This window comes from Dromaius novaehollandiae, chromosome 8 (genome assembly GCF_036370855.1).
Source record: "Dromaius novaehollandiae isolate bDroNov1 chromosome 8, bDroNov1.hap1, whole genome shotgun sequence".
NCBI classification, from domain to species: domain Eukaryota; kingdom Metazoa; phylum Chordata; class Aves; order Casuariiformes; family Dromaiidae; genus Dromaius; species Dromaius novaehollandiae.
The window spans coordinates 8311918-8326206 of NC_088105.1; the positions used below are offsets into that span (position 1 = coordinate 8311918).

Consider the following 14289-nt stretch of genomic DNA (forward strand, 5'->3'; position numbering starts at 1 on the left):
ACGGGGATTTATAAAAGCTCTTAAGCATTCCTTTGTTTCATAAAAAGCAGGATTGTAAAAAAAAAAAGGCATCAAAACGTGGCTCGTTCTGTTTACTGCACAATGTTTCCCCTTCTCTTTGCCCTCTCTGGGGAGTTTCTTACTGAAGTAATCTGGCTGGCTATAGGTGCAAGAGGTATTTCTGTGCCCAGGTGAAGACGTAAGATCGAATGCTCCAAACCCATTCTTTGTACCTCTCCACACTGCGTTTAGAGAAATGCCTAAAGGGTATCTTTAAAAAATATGGAATAATATTAGACCTCTGGAAAAAACAGTCCCAATCACGACCAATGCTGCAACATTACCTGCCTCTTTAAAAACCCCTCTCCAGCAGGTAGTTTCCTCAGGTACAGACTACCAGATCTAGAAGCGAGGTGCTGAACTAATTAGCCTGTTAACATTAAACTGCTTTCCCTGAATGCAAACACTGCAGGCAAACCCGGACTGCCGGCCTAGCCAATTCTGAGCGGCAGTGCACAGGACTGAATCACCTCTTCTGGGAACTTCACTAGCAGAAATCTTCCAATCTCATGGCAACGCACTCAGTGCCTTTTACCCATGAAGCCCTCTCCTGGTCTCACAGCCTGAAACAGCGTCACGGGGACCTGGCCTCAGCACTGGCTTGGACCCTCGCAGCTAGCCAGAGGCTCCCCAATATCCAGTTAAGCTCCTGGCTTGCAACAGGTACAAGCAGATACAGTGTTTTATCCTTCAAATGCTTCACGGTTCTCTCTGTCCTCAACAAGCTCCAGCCAGGTCTTTAGCGCTTATCTTAGGGGAAGGAAGCGTTGAGGTCCTTTAATGCATTGCCTCTTTAAACGCCTGAGTCCATGCTTTTGCTATAGCTGTCTGCCAGTGCTGGATCTGCACAGAAATCAAACTTTAAACCATCTTAAAGGAGCAGGGGGGAAATGGGGCACAAGTTGTATCACAGATCATTTTGCACAGATAACTCAACCTTTTAACAGAGAGTTAAAAGTTAACTGAGGAATTCTACTCTGTGAACAGAGATCACAGCGTCCAAGTCATATTACTGACAGCACTGTTTCTAGCTTACATGCAAGATACAATTTCAGTAAGACCCAAAGTCCCAAAACAGCAGTAGTTCCTGGCTAGCTGATCCCCTTCCCAGGATACGTAAGGGGATTGAAATCGCTTTTTCATCACTATCATTCAAGTTTCCCATGCCTACTGCCCGTGAGGTGTAGAGTGTCTTTGCATCAGACATGAGCTGGAAAAGTACTTTATTTCTTCTTGCTCTACTTTCTTTCTTCAATTACTTTTTTATTGGGTAACATGTACCAAACCACACATTTGAACTATACAACCTCTCTCTCAAAAAGCCCCCCCAAAAACACAAAACCCAACTGATTTACACTACAAGCATCTCTACAGTTCCTACAACATATACTATCATACAGTCCCATCCTTAACCAGCAAGTTTTTCTTAAAGCTACTGATCATGCTGATAGTTTTCATTTATATTCATACTAGGTATGGTTTTATTTTGGACCATCACATGTTTTATTGCGGTGTATGTTACTTGCCTTCTGAAAGGCAACAGATTGCCTGAGTAAAAGATGTCTAATGAACACAGAGAAGTCCAAAGACTAGGACTATATCACTAAGATGCGGGGGGAACTCTGTCGCACCTTGACACAAACACATGCAGAACTGAGAGTCTGTTTATATGATGCAAGGAAGAAGAGTGAAAAGAAAACAAGGGTCAAATAAGTTACTCCTTACAACGCTCTTCTCAGACAATTAAGAGAGGCACGGCATCAGATTTCTGGGAAGAGGGGCTAAAGTCCATGAGACTCAGACATTTGACCAGTATACCCGACCTTTTCTGGACTTTATGCTCCTGCTCCTAGCTTTCACATTGCAATCATGAACTTCCCGACTGACTGAAAGTAGTGTGAACTGCGGAAAGCAAGCTACTGCCCAGAAAAAGCAGGTGAGGCCTGAGCAAAAGAAAAAAAAGAAAAGCTTAGAGTCACACATGTCACTTTTTTTAAGGTCACAGAACATTTAGTGGTGCTCAGAACTTGCTCCTAATTCTAAGGTCCAAGATATGCATGTATTTTTAAAGTTACAAGATGAGGGTACCTGTATTACTGAGTGCAGCTTTAAAAAAAGGGCAATAATAAAAATCCTGAACGACATTGTGCAGTAGAGACAAGTCAGTCAGATCTCTATCAAAAATCAACCCTCCCAACTTTTCAACCACTCCAAGCGGTCCAAAAGGGTAAGAATGACACTTAAATGAACAGCAGAAAATCCCCTTGGCAGCAAGGATCCTTGGAAGGCACGTTTCTGAACACAGCCGAAATCACCGTGGGTCAGTAACAACCCCACGTCACTGCAACAAGTGCGAGAGGCAGCCACTGGCTCAAACCCAGAATTTGGAAACACAAGGATAGGTTTATAGCTCCCACCAGGCTCTTGAACAACACTTTGCCACGAGTGCGCTCAAGCCCTAGGATATGACTTCCAAGGTCGCAGCTTTGTGAAGGCAGGGTGGAATACCAAAATGACGTTAGCAGGTTACAGGCACCTGGCATTTTTCCTCTCAAAATGCATCGCAACTCCAGGCCACAAGCACAAAAAGCACAGAGACCTGCAACACAGAAGTAAGTAACTAGCGCGCTTATAGTGCAACACATGGCACGTAACGTTCCTCCCACGCACAAGACTTCAGAAAACAGGGTTTTCTGCAAAGTTCCATGAGATCTTTCAAAAGCCATAAATTTTTGTTTTTAACTTCCTGACATTTCTGTAGCTTTTTTTTTTTTTTTTTTTTTTAATAAAACCAGTGGAAATGCTTTAAATTTCATGGCTGTTTCTAACACCCCGAGTGAAATTTTAAAGTTCGGAACCGCCACAACAGGAGCCTGACAGAACAAACACAGAATATCGCTGCTCTCAGGCTACGCGATTCATAGTGAGGTGTCCTTCCTCTCAGAAATACAGAGTTAATGACAAGAAATAACATGGCTTTAGTACTACATCCTCTTATTTCTCCAGATTGTACAAAACGGAGCATGACCGCATCACATTTCTATTCTGGGAGAGAAGAGGGTAAATGCAATTATATTGGAATTATCCCCAGACAAGAGAAAACCTGAACTACTCGAACTACATGTTTCACAACAGGCCTCCAAAGCCAACCTCTTTTCCAGATCCCATTAATCATATCTAAGAGACAAAGAGCAAGAGCAACCGAGAGGTAATGGAAACTTTTAGGGCAGGAAAGTGAATTCACATTTCTACCTCATCTGCTAAAGCACAGGTAGATAACACGTGCATTACCTTATTGTGAGCTTCATTATTGAACTTTCTACAAATAAATAGTCAGGTAACAGGTTTCGAACTGCGATGGAAAAGGTGGCATCTCACAAGGGCCAAAGGATCAAACTCGGCTGTGCTGAATACCTCCGTGATAGCTATGTATTAGACAGACTCATCAGAAGGAGGGCTGCCCCAGGAACGCGAACACCAGCAGCTTGTCGTTCACTGCCTGTGCAGAGGACTTAGAGGCCAGCTACGTGCCGAGAGGGACGACAGCGTGGATGCAGTAGGAAGCAACTAGGCAGAGGGTACATTATAAACTGTGTATATTAGTAGAAAAACAACTCTGCTTTGAAAAAGAACAAATATGCTCCTACTAAATGCTATTTTCTCTTGCACCCTTACATCCAGATACGACATAAAATTGACATATTTTGCCCACACCTTGAGTTACACGCCATCAAGATTACTTTCATGAACCCTCTTCTCTCCAGCTCACAATGAAGCTGGAACTCTACTCCTGCCTCTGAGTCTAGGAAAAAGGCAGGGAAGGGATCATTCTCAGCATGGCACTACACTGGTGAAAGTATCTTCCACATCCACCATACAAATCCTTTACCTATTTTGCAAGAAGGTTACTGCTTTTGCTCGAATTTTATGGCTAAGCTGACTGAGATTTGGCGAGGTCAAATGGTTGCCCAAAATTGCTCATTTTGGTTGGGAGCCTAGGACACCGCTGGCTCCCTGCTATTGTCTCTACCCACTACATAATATTGCTTTCTTGGTGCTTGTGACCAAGTTTGAACTATCATCTGCTCTGCAATGAGTCCTCCATGGCAAAATGAAAGGAAAATTAAGATAGTTGTCTTTTATGCCAACCAGTAAAGAATCAGAGAACTGAGCTCTCACGTGGCATCTCAGGTGGCAAGAACAACATCCCAAACCACCAGAGTCTGTAGCTTTCTGTCCTTGCTGAGCATTAAAAAAAATAAATAAATAATGACAAGGGATGTTTTGTTTCCAAATAGAGCCTTTTCTGAGAATCCCATAACATTTACAGACCTTAATTAAGCTCTACATTTCTTCTGCAATCAAGCAAGCATAATCATTTCTGTTTTCACAGAAAGCTATTGAAATTCCCATGGACAAGGAGCCTTTACCAATTTATCTGCGGTGGTTAAACAAAACAATTTCAGAACGGATGATGTAAGGCAAAGCAGCCCCACCGTCTAACCATTCACTTCACACAATGAAGGGCAGGAAGATGTTTGGCATGTTAATGGCAGGCGTCTGGATCAGGGATATTTGAATCATGTTAAGCCAGACTCAAATCCCCCTATCCCAGCACATACGTCATCATACAGGTGAGCAGTGTGAAGAACAGGCCCAATATTGTAGAACGGAATTGGATTTGAAAAAACATGCAATGCTCTTATCGCATTAATCTGCCTGAATCCTAGGAATGAGAAATATACTGCAGCAGTTTTCTCATATTTCCTGGTTGGACTGTGTATTTCACGTGACAGAAGAAAAAAGTTGGATTTTTCTATTTTAAAGCAAACAGAAGCTAAGTTGTAAGGCCTCTTCTTCCACCACACCTTTGACAAATCAGTGCACTGACAACAGATTTTATTTAAGGTTTTCTTAACTAACGGAAGCTGCGACAGAATTATAGGAAAACCCACAATCCTGAGCGATGCTGACAACAATCAAACACCTCCATACACAATAATCAAATATAACCACTCGGCTACTTTCTATATTGCCACAGTGCATGCAAATGTCAAAGTACAAATGCTGATTACCTAAGGTTCCTTTTTACACCCAATGTCTAAAGATAAAATGCAATATGATACTAACGATGCACATAATACTAATAAGATAACTAAAGCACTTTTTTCATTTAAGCAACATTTTAAAACAGCTTTGCAATTTTTCTTGCAACACAGGATGGCACCAGCATTTAAACTTCACTTTAAACGCAACACTGTAAATCACGTGGGACACTGAGGCAGTAGATACATGTATAGGCACAACGCCTGACACAGCCTTGGCTTTGGTCTGCAGACACTGTTGTAACACACAATAAAATCAGCCAAAAGCGATAACCATTTACTGCTGTAGATAAGTATAGCAAGGGAAACAAACACTCCTTGCATGTTTAACCAACAAAACATTGGCTTAGCTGAGTTCATCACATTCACCTCTGCGACAATCTCCCTGACTGAAGGATTCATGGGTTGCATTACAGATGCGTTACAGACGGTGGATACTGGACCTTTTGAAAAGCAAGCAAAAAGCGCCACATATTTTCACGGGAAACAACAGCTACTCTCCCCACATCCTCCTCCAATACCGAGTCTGACGGGGGCTCGCTGCACAGGGAAAAGCCACACTTACTTCCTGAGTACTGTTTTGGATCCGGAGGAATTCTGGCTCCCGTCATCTTCACAGCTTGAGGTCTCCAGGTTTCCATACCTAAAGCATGAGAGGGGCGTTTAGAGCAAACTCTACTGAATAAGAATAAAACCCAAGTAAAGTAAACTTTTACAATTATCACAAACAATTAAAAAGTGTTTTTAGCTCAAACTACAAATGTGTAATCTCACAGTTGGGCAAGGAACTTGAAGATTGCTTCATTTAGGAGGAAAAAAATTACTAAAGAGAGAGACAGCGTCTTCAAACCTAACCTGTTTGTTTATATGAAATGCACAGAGCCCTCTTTGCTCACAGCTCCAAGACACTGCCAGTTTTCACTCTGTCCTTTTCCAGAGCGATTTCCCAGTATGCGATGAGGCTGAACAAATCCCCTTCTCCTCCTCAGTTTGTTTTGCTAGTATTCATCATTCCTTCTAACTCCAGGTGTTATTTCAAGCTAAGCTATCCAGGTGGCGAGGGCCCACTTGTGCCAACACCACTGACGCAGCTGACGCGAGTGGGAACGGTCTGCAGCAGTGTGACCATTGGGAAAGAGGCAACCACAACTCCAGCAACGCAGAGGAAACTCTCTTACCTACGCATGCAATGCACGTGCCTCGAAGGCAGGATTATGTGCCAGTGCTTTCAACGGGAGCGCCCATTGTTTCACACACAGCTCCATAAGGAATTTAATGGTTCTTTACCGCCAGCTTTAACGAAGGAGGACAACTACTCCCAGTCCAGAATAAGATGAGCTGATTTTACACATTTCTGTGTGCTTGACCAACTTTGTTCGTCAGGCATCTGCAGTTAATTAGAATAGAGGGAACATGGCAAGTGCATACACTGGGTCTTTAAGTGCTTGTGCTACCTTCGAGCAGGATAAGATAAGGAAAATGCCACGGGCTGTCGGTTTGTATACAGAAGGTTCATGGATGAATTTGTTATGGTTCTGCCAAGACATACATTTCAAAGGACAGAAGTAAGAGGTGGTAGATTTATGCTCCTCTAACATATCAGCCTACAACTTTATGTAAGAATCACAGATCTGTAAAGAAAGTTAACTAGTGTAATTGAATTCAACCTCATTCTCCCCAGCAGCTCTGCCAGATAAGTAACAAAAAAAAAAAAAAAAAAAAAAAAGCTTTTAACTTTCAGCAACCTTCCAACAAGGGTTTAAAGGTGGACTATTCCTCTGTGGATAGAGAAACTAAGCTAGTAATCCACCTGGCAGAAGTAGTGTAGCCACAGTTGCAAGGAGTCAGTTTGGGCTGATTCAGCCTTGAGAATACCATGGTAAGACCACTTGCACCGTCTGAGACAGCTCGTTGAAAACTCAGTCTGACCTCTATGTTGCACAGAGACATAACAAAAATGATAGCTTGTTACCACAAGTCTGTCCCCAAGCTGAGAAGAAAATCCCGCCTGCCGACCCCAGCGGCTCGGCCTGTCCAATGCACTGCTGCAGCTCAGTGAGAGTTCCTGTGTCGGGGTGAAGATTTCCAAAATCTCGGCATTTTTTTTCTAATGAGTCCAGGGAAAAAAAAAGAAAAGGCACAGGACATGATAAAATCCTGCAGACCCTTACGTTTTTAAGGGATGACATTTTTCTCAGTTAGACTAAAATGATACTGCTGGGACTACAGAAGTACAAGAACAGAATTCAAGGAGTCCTTAAAATTGAAAGGCTCTTTGGATATCGAGGTACAAGCAGGATAACCAGTTTCACAGAGCTAATCCAAATATATAAAGAAAAATGTCTACTTAAACTGACAATGGGGTAAAAATCTAGTTCTAAACACGCTGAGTAACACCTTAATGCCTCAGTGGTTGCAATGAACCAGCAGGAGCATTCACAGAGTAAGGTGTTACTTGGTACAAGAACGGCTGTCAATCTTGCTCTGAAATTTTTTGGTGCATCACTGGCATCTGTGCTTTCTCCTACATTCTCCCAAGCAGCTTCACACCCTACCCAAGCTCCTTTCGTTGAGATCAGCACTGCTGAAGCTGTAAAACTGAATGGATAACCTGCTTTCCAACTCTCTGCTATGCCTGAATCCACCGCTTATTCCTATCTGGCCTCTCTGAGCTCGGTCATACCCTCGACACTTATTTCTAGCGTTTGCAATTCAAAATGAATACAATTAACTATTTGAGGTCATTCCTACTGCTTTATTACAAGGATAAAATAAATCGGTGAAGCCTTAAGGACAGGCATACTTCCAAACACCTCAGTGAACTCCACCATGTTGCTAAGCTGACGTGTAAAACTCAGCCTGTTTTCATTTATTTTAAATCTATTGGTTTCAATAGCTGCACTTGCTTTTATCAGGCCTATATATTGTCCTGAATCTCCCAGATCAGATAATGCTCGGTAACATGTAACATCATCTTAACAAAAGATACAAAAAGAGCAAAGAGAAAGTTTTAAGGAAGTATGCTGACACCTTGCCTGTGGTGATCTCCCAGGACAGAATTAAGACATGCTGCTGATAAAATGCACACGATGATGGCTGCTCCTCTCCTCTGGCTAAAGGGAGAGGATTTCATTCTCCACTGCCATCTGCTAGGTAACTCAACCAAAATACATTTTAATCAATACAAAAGACATTTTTCCCCCTACTGAGAGAGATATGCATGGAAAGCTTCCATTTTTGAATAATAATTAGATTTTTATATTCATTTTTCATAACTTGCCATGAGTTCTTATAGCAAGATTTATTGAGATGACTCATGGTATCATTGTTCCAGTGTTCTGTGAAATAGAAGATGGATATTTGCAGAATGTCAGGTATTTGCATTTAAATCCCACTAGAGATATACATGCTGATTTTTGTGATATAAATCAATAAAGCAGTAATAAAAGCAGGCAATTTTCTGTACCAAAGCTGAGAAGCATGTAACGCTTTGCTGTATTGCCAAACCTCAGCCTATCTCTCTGAGCGAGCTTTGCATGAGCAACAGGACATTAAATACGGGTTAGGAGGAGTTAATGATACATCTGATGTAAAGAACAGCATTACTGCAGACTTGCACTGTTCTGTTCTCACCAGTGCCCGGACAAAGAGCCATTCACTGCACGGCGTGGTATGAATGCTTTGCATACAAAAAGAGACAGGCGAAACAAAAGGATCCTGTAGCCCACAAAACTTTTCAGCCTTGCTTGGCGTTTGGGAAGTTACAACTCCAATCAAAGGAGCTCACTAAGCAAATGAGACCAGAATGTAACGGGCAGTCCTGAATTTTTAAATACTGAAAAATAGAGTAGAAAACACACCCCTGCATTTCTGCCAAGGGAAGGGAAGAAGAGGCAAGAAAGTGCCCTTTAAATTAGTAGGAAATAGTAAGGAAAGGTGGTTCCCTGCATAAGTCCCAAACAAAACCCTTATTTAGGGTTTGACAGCCTGCAAGTGTCAAAACAAGCAGTAAATAACTGAAAGAATAGATAGCCAGTAAGAATGATAAGGTGTTTCGAGTTATAAACACATAGCATCACTGAAATGAAATCACGACTGAGGCTGAGATGACAAATTAGCTGGTATATAGGAAAACAACAGAGGAAAGAAGAGATGCTACAGCAACACAAGTGGGCAAAATGCCATAAAGAGTTACGGTCCTAAAATCTTTGGCTCCACTGCTGAAGGACCCATTCTTGAGTGCCTCCTCAAACACGAAGGACATGAGCTGAATACTCCTGCCCAGGGAAGAAGCTCTAGAAACCGCCAGAGACCACTAAACTGGGAGAAGGGATAAAATGGAGAGCTGCTCGGACCATTTCTCATGCAAATGGTGCAGGAGAAACGGCACAGACACCCTGGAGAAGGCTGGACTCAGTGGATCTGCTCACCCTAACTTTCACCATGGGATGGCTGAGTACAAACTGAGGAAAGAAACCACAGACTCCAGATCCAGTAAAAACAGAAACAGCAAAAGCAGATGCTTTGGGACATGGAGATTTTTCTTCATTCCTTTTCACAGACTCGACTGATCTTTTTTCCCCCCTTGCACAAAACAAGTATTTTGAGACTCTTTCCAGCTTTTGCAGTCTCTTCAGTTTCTGCTTGCCCCCTTTATTCTTTCCTACCCTGCCCATTTCCCACTCAAGCCCATCCCTTCGATATTCCCTTTCACTTTTCGCTCCATTTACCCTCTATCAAGCAATCCTCCAGCAACAGAAAAGAACCAAAAATGTAGAACTAGCTTTTCTGTCACCATACTGTTTCAGCTTTTCCAGCTCTAGCTCTTCCTTCAGACAGTATCGGTTCCCTTCTCTGTGGGCTCCTTGAGGCAGGGACTGCTTGCGACCTCATGTGCTGCTGTGCCAAGCACAGTGTGGCCCTGCTCTTGGTTTGCCTTTAGGCGCTATTGTAAGAAACCTGACTACTACAGCTAAATAAAATATGCAAGAGAGGAAATTGGCTTGTTTCTGCCCTCATCCGAAGAGCCAAATATCTTTAGCTTCCCTTAAACTTGTGAGTATTTAATTCCAGAGTACACCCAGTAATGCTGGGAACACCAAAGGATCTCTAAGGAGGCTTCATGCAAGGGCAACCATCTGCCCTGCTATATTCATAAATTCAGTGCAAGGAGGTGCTCATCTCCTTGTAGCTTTGCCTCTCAGGCCCTATTTCCTCTCTCCAAGAGCTTCTATCTAACATTTCCACATCAAAATGCTGAAATAAACTTTTTTTCTTTTGATTTCCCTACCCACTACTCCCAAACAAACAGAAAATATCAGAATTTATAGTGTTAAAGGCTTGGCAGATTTTCAAAGCTGTCTAGTGCATTTAGATGCCAAGCTTCCATGAATACTAAAGGGATGTGGATGTCCAATTACCCTTAAATAGCTTTGAAAATACAAGCTTTTTTATTCTCCTCACTTTTCAATTCACTAGCCTAAGCCCAAGACTGCATTTATTTTGACTTTTAAGCTTTAGCCCAAGATTGTGTTTAGCTTCACTTCTACTCTATGTTAAAAGAAAATTGGTATACAACCAAAATAATAAATAGGGCTCCAGGCTCAGATTTAATAGAGAGCAAAAACTTAATTTGAATTCACTAAAACAAACAAACAAAGAAACAGATTTATTTGCAATCTCCAAGAAATATTAAAAGTTTCTCTGAGAGCAAGTAATGCAATCTCAGTATACTAAAGACAGAAATATTAAAGAGAGTGTATTAAAGTAATTTACATCAACAGTTTACACCTTTTCATATGCCTTGACACTTTCTGCAACTCCACCCGCTGCGGTGGATGTAACGCAGGGCAGAATCCGCCTTTAGAGGTTTTCTCCCCGCCCCGTTGGCCTGTGTGTTTCTGCGATGACAGTACCAGCGCAGGATGTGGGAGCTAAAGCCACCGCAAGCACTAGCACCATGCAACTGTGTGATTCCTGCTGGGAAATAACTGAATCCATGTGTGTTTAGCTCTGGGAGGACATCCTCCTGCTCTCCTACATAATGTGAAGAGGATTAAAGGCAGCACGAGAAACATGCGTGTCCCCTTAGCCCTACCAGACAGGGAGAGAGGAAACCACCAACTCCGCTACAGCCTCACAAGAAATGAGAATCGCAGCGCACAGCCTCAAAAGGCCTCCCCTGAACTACCGACGGCTGTAAAACCTCACACGCTGCAGGGCACGACACCCCTGCTTACTTTATCAGAGTAAAGGCCCAAGCTAGGGAAATGGTTTTCCCCCAGAAGATTTCACAAAACCTTACCACAGTGCAGACTCATTTAATGAAAGTACACATTATTCCAAATTATTCACATCTATGAAAAGTTCCTTTTTTTTCCTGACCTAATACATCAGTCTCTCTAAAGCATGGCATCTGCTTTTTCATTTGTCTCCACCACTCAGGCAAAAGCATCTCACCTTTCTGGGCCAGAAAGAATGTTTCATGCCCCAAATTCAGCTTGCGCTGCATGGCACAGGATACCATGCAGGCCACACTTAACAACAAGCAGGCCCCCACGCTTAGGGCACAAAACATCCGGATTTCCCAGGACACGCTCTTCTTGTCTGATGAGAATTTGTGCGCATCTAATGCGTATATGCAGACATTTCGGCGGTGCTTCACAGCAAGGGGCACATCCACAGCAAATCCAACGTATCCTGAATGCACCAGACTCGAGAGCTACCCAGCGCAAGGGCTACCCAGCTTCCACTTACGCATTTCTGCCTGAACAATCCTGACGACACGCACATTCCCACAAATAAAACTAACAGCAAAATCTTGTTTGCTGTTTTAAGAGGTAGGCCTTTGCATCACTTTTTACTTCACTGGAAAACAAAATACAAGTCTTCATAAGAGAGAGATTATGCACTGACACCCACTTTAATCTCTGCAGTATTACTATAAGTCTTATTAACAAGCAAGTCACAAAAACATAGACTTTTCCCTAGTTATTATACTCTAATGGAGAGTTGTAAACTGAGCTGGTCCAAATTCAATTACTGGCCACTTCTCTAGCTATTTTTCCATTATACTGCCCGCCCGCTTTTCTTCTCAAGTCCATATTCCACAGCTGCACATAAATCATCCCAACTTCTATATCTTAAGTTTAATCTACAGTTTGTCCCAAGCCATAAAATTCTAGATTATCTGTGATACTTGAAAAGCCAAGAGAAACATCCATGGACTCTTAAATATTACACTAAGATTTGTGAGGGAGGAAGGGAGCAGTGACGCCCTAGGATTTCCTGGGTATTCTATCATTTATTACAAAAAGCTGGGGATAACGCTGACAAGGTCAGGCAGCCTACATGCCCTTCCTCTAAAGGATACAGTATAACTTGCTCCAAGGGGTACATAAGCCAGAGAGATCAGAACTGAGCTCAGAAAGGTAAACTGTCTTCTAGGAGACTTTCCCTTATATTATCTTGCCCTTTTCAGCTATTTGCATCTCTTTAAAGCAGCACCAGAGGAGGAAGGCAGGGCCTATTTCCTACCAGCTGGGCACACTCCTGACTTGCTGCTACTCTGAACAACCGGACAACCGAAACTTCCCTGAGACATTGCTATAATATCATTAAGTACATTCGTGGGATCAAAATTGCAATATCTGAATTTCCCTTATTCTCCTTTCCTACCCTCTCAAAGGCAATCATGTTCTTAAAGCAGAGCTGCTACAGTGCTAGTGTGTTACCAAAAACCCCGCCGGGGCAGGAACTCGAGCCTTCCAGGCCCAGAAGGCTGCAAGGACACACTGCAGTGCACAAGACTGGATCCTTCCCAAATCCTGCCCCTCAATCACCAACCAAGACAGCTGTGAACAACAAGGGCCTCATTTTTTAGAAGAGGATATCAATTTTCCTGTTATCTGCCTGAATACCCAAAGGAAATCCATCACAAAACACCTGTGCACAAATTTCAAAGGCAACTAAGAAGCAAGTACTCTCTGCTCAATTTCTTTCCAGTTAACGCTTTCTCCTGTCTTTATTCCTCTGATGCCCGCCTGGGAAAATTTAGGGAAGATTGGATCAGACTCAAAAATCAGACTTGCCACTTCTTTTGTTCTGCAATCTAATTATAATATTGCAGATCTAATAGCTAGATATGAAAATATTAAAAACATAATTGCAGAGTTAACTGAGCTAAATTGCACCAAGTATACAGTTTACAGCTGCCTTTACTGCATTCAGCTGGGATTTTCACAGGAGCCCAAAGAGTTTAGGTGTCTCATGACCAGTGGTTCTCAGTCTGAGTAATTACTTTCTTCAGGCTGTTTTAAAAATCCCATAATTAATGCCTACATTTAAAAAGCAGTATACAAGTAGAAACAGCAGCATATGATGTGTAAACTTTACAAAGATCTTGAGGGTTTTTTTGAGTTTTTTTCTCCTCCCAATTTCCTCATCTTTAAGTATGTGATTTTATAACCTCAGTGTTCTACTAATCCTGTAGGTTTCTTTTTTCAGTTTTATATGATACTTTTTCCTAAGGGAAAGTACAGGGGGAAAACAGAACCATTAGCAAAACTTTAGTGAGGCAGCAAGATTCCCAAAACAGCTTTTCATCATCCTTGTCTCAGCACTGCCTGCTTGAACATTTGAGTTTGAACATTTTAACAGCTAGCGATGAAACACAACAAAACAACCAAAACTATCAGTAGGCTAAATGACGGTAGGACGGACTGCTGTTGCAACAGATTACCTCTGAGGTCCCAACCGTGAGTTTAAAATTCTTCAACCCTCCATTGCATGGCGATTATTTAATTATTTCAGTATTCATTAAAGGGCTGAATCAACAGTTCTGGAGACAGATGCTCCCTATTACATGACAAAGCAGGAAAAGCATGAGCGGTTACAGCCCAGCTCTGGAGCAGATAGACACTTCACATGCCTCCGTTCAGTCAGACCTCCAGCAGCGTTCAGCTCAGGAGGACCAAACTGGGCCAGCAGACCAACAGCTATGAGAGCCCTCTCCTAACCCTTTCCAGGAGCTCGGCAGTGACCAAAGAGGCCTTCCATTAAGGACCTGAGGTAGCCTCCTAGGACTAAGATTTCTTTTTCCCCAAAACCATTACATGTTCAGCAT

The 14289-nt window shown here is 42.4% G+C and overlaps 1 protein-coding gene across 5 annotated transcripts in view; it reads right to left on the minus strand.

Annotated features, from left to right (window-relative positions):
• RGL1 (ral guanine nucleotide dissociation stimulator like 1) overlaps positions 1-14289 on the minus strand; it is a 90334-nt gene that overhangs the window by 34027 nt on the left and 42018 nt on the right. For 4 of the 5 annotated variants that reach the window (XM_026101014.2, XM_064515575.1, XM_064515576.1 and 1 more), the window contains one exon: positions 5731-5808. In XM_026101014.2, coding sequence (XP_025956799.1) covers positions 5731-5808 — 78 coding nt within the window. Of the gene's footprint in view, positions 1-5730; positions 5809-6343; positions 6553-14289 lie in introns of those variants that run through there. The other variant, XM_064515577.1, reaches the window with a different exon arrangement.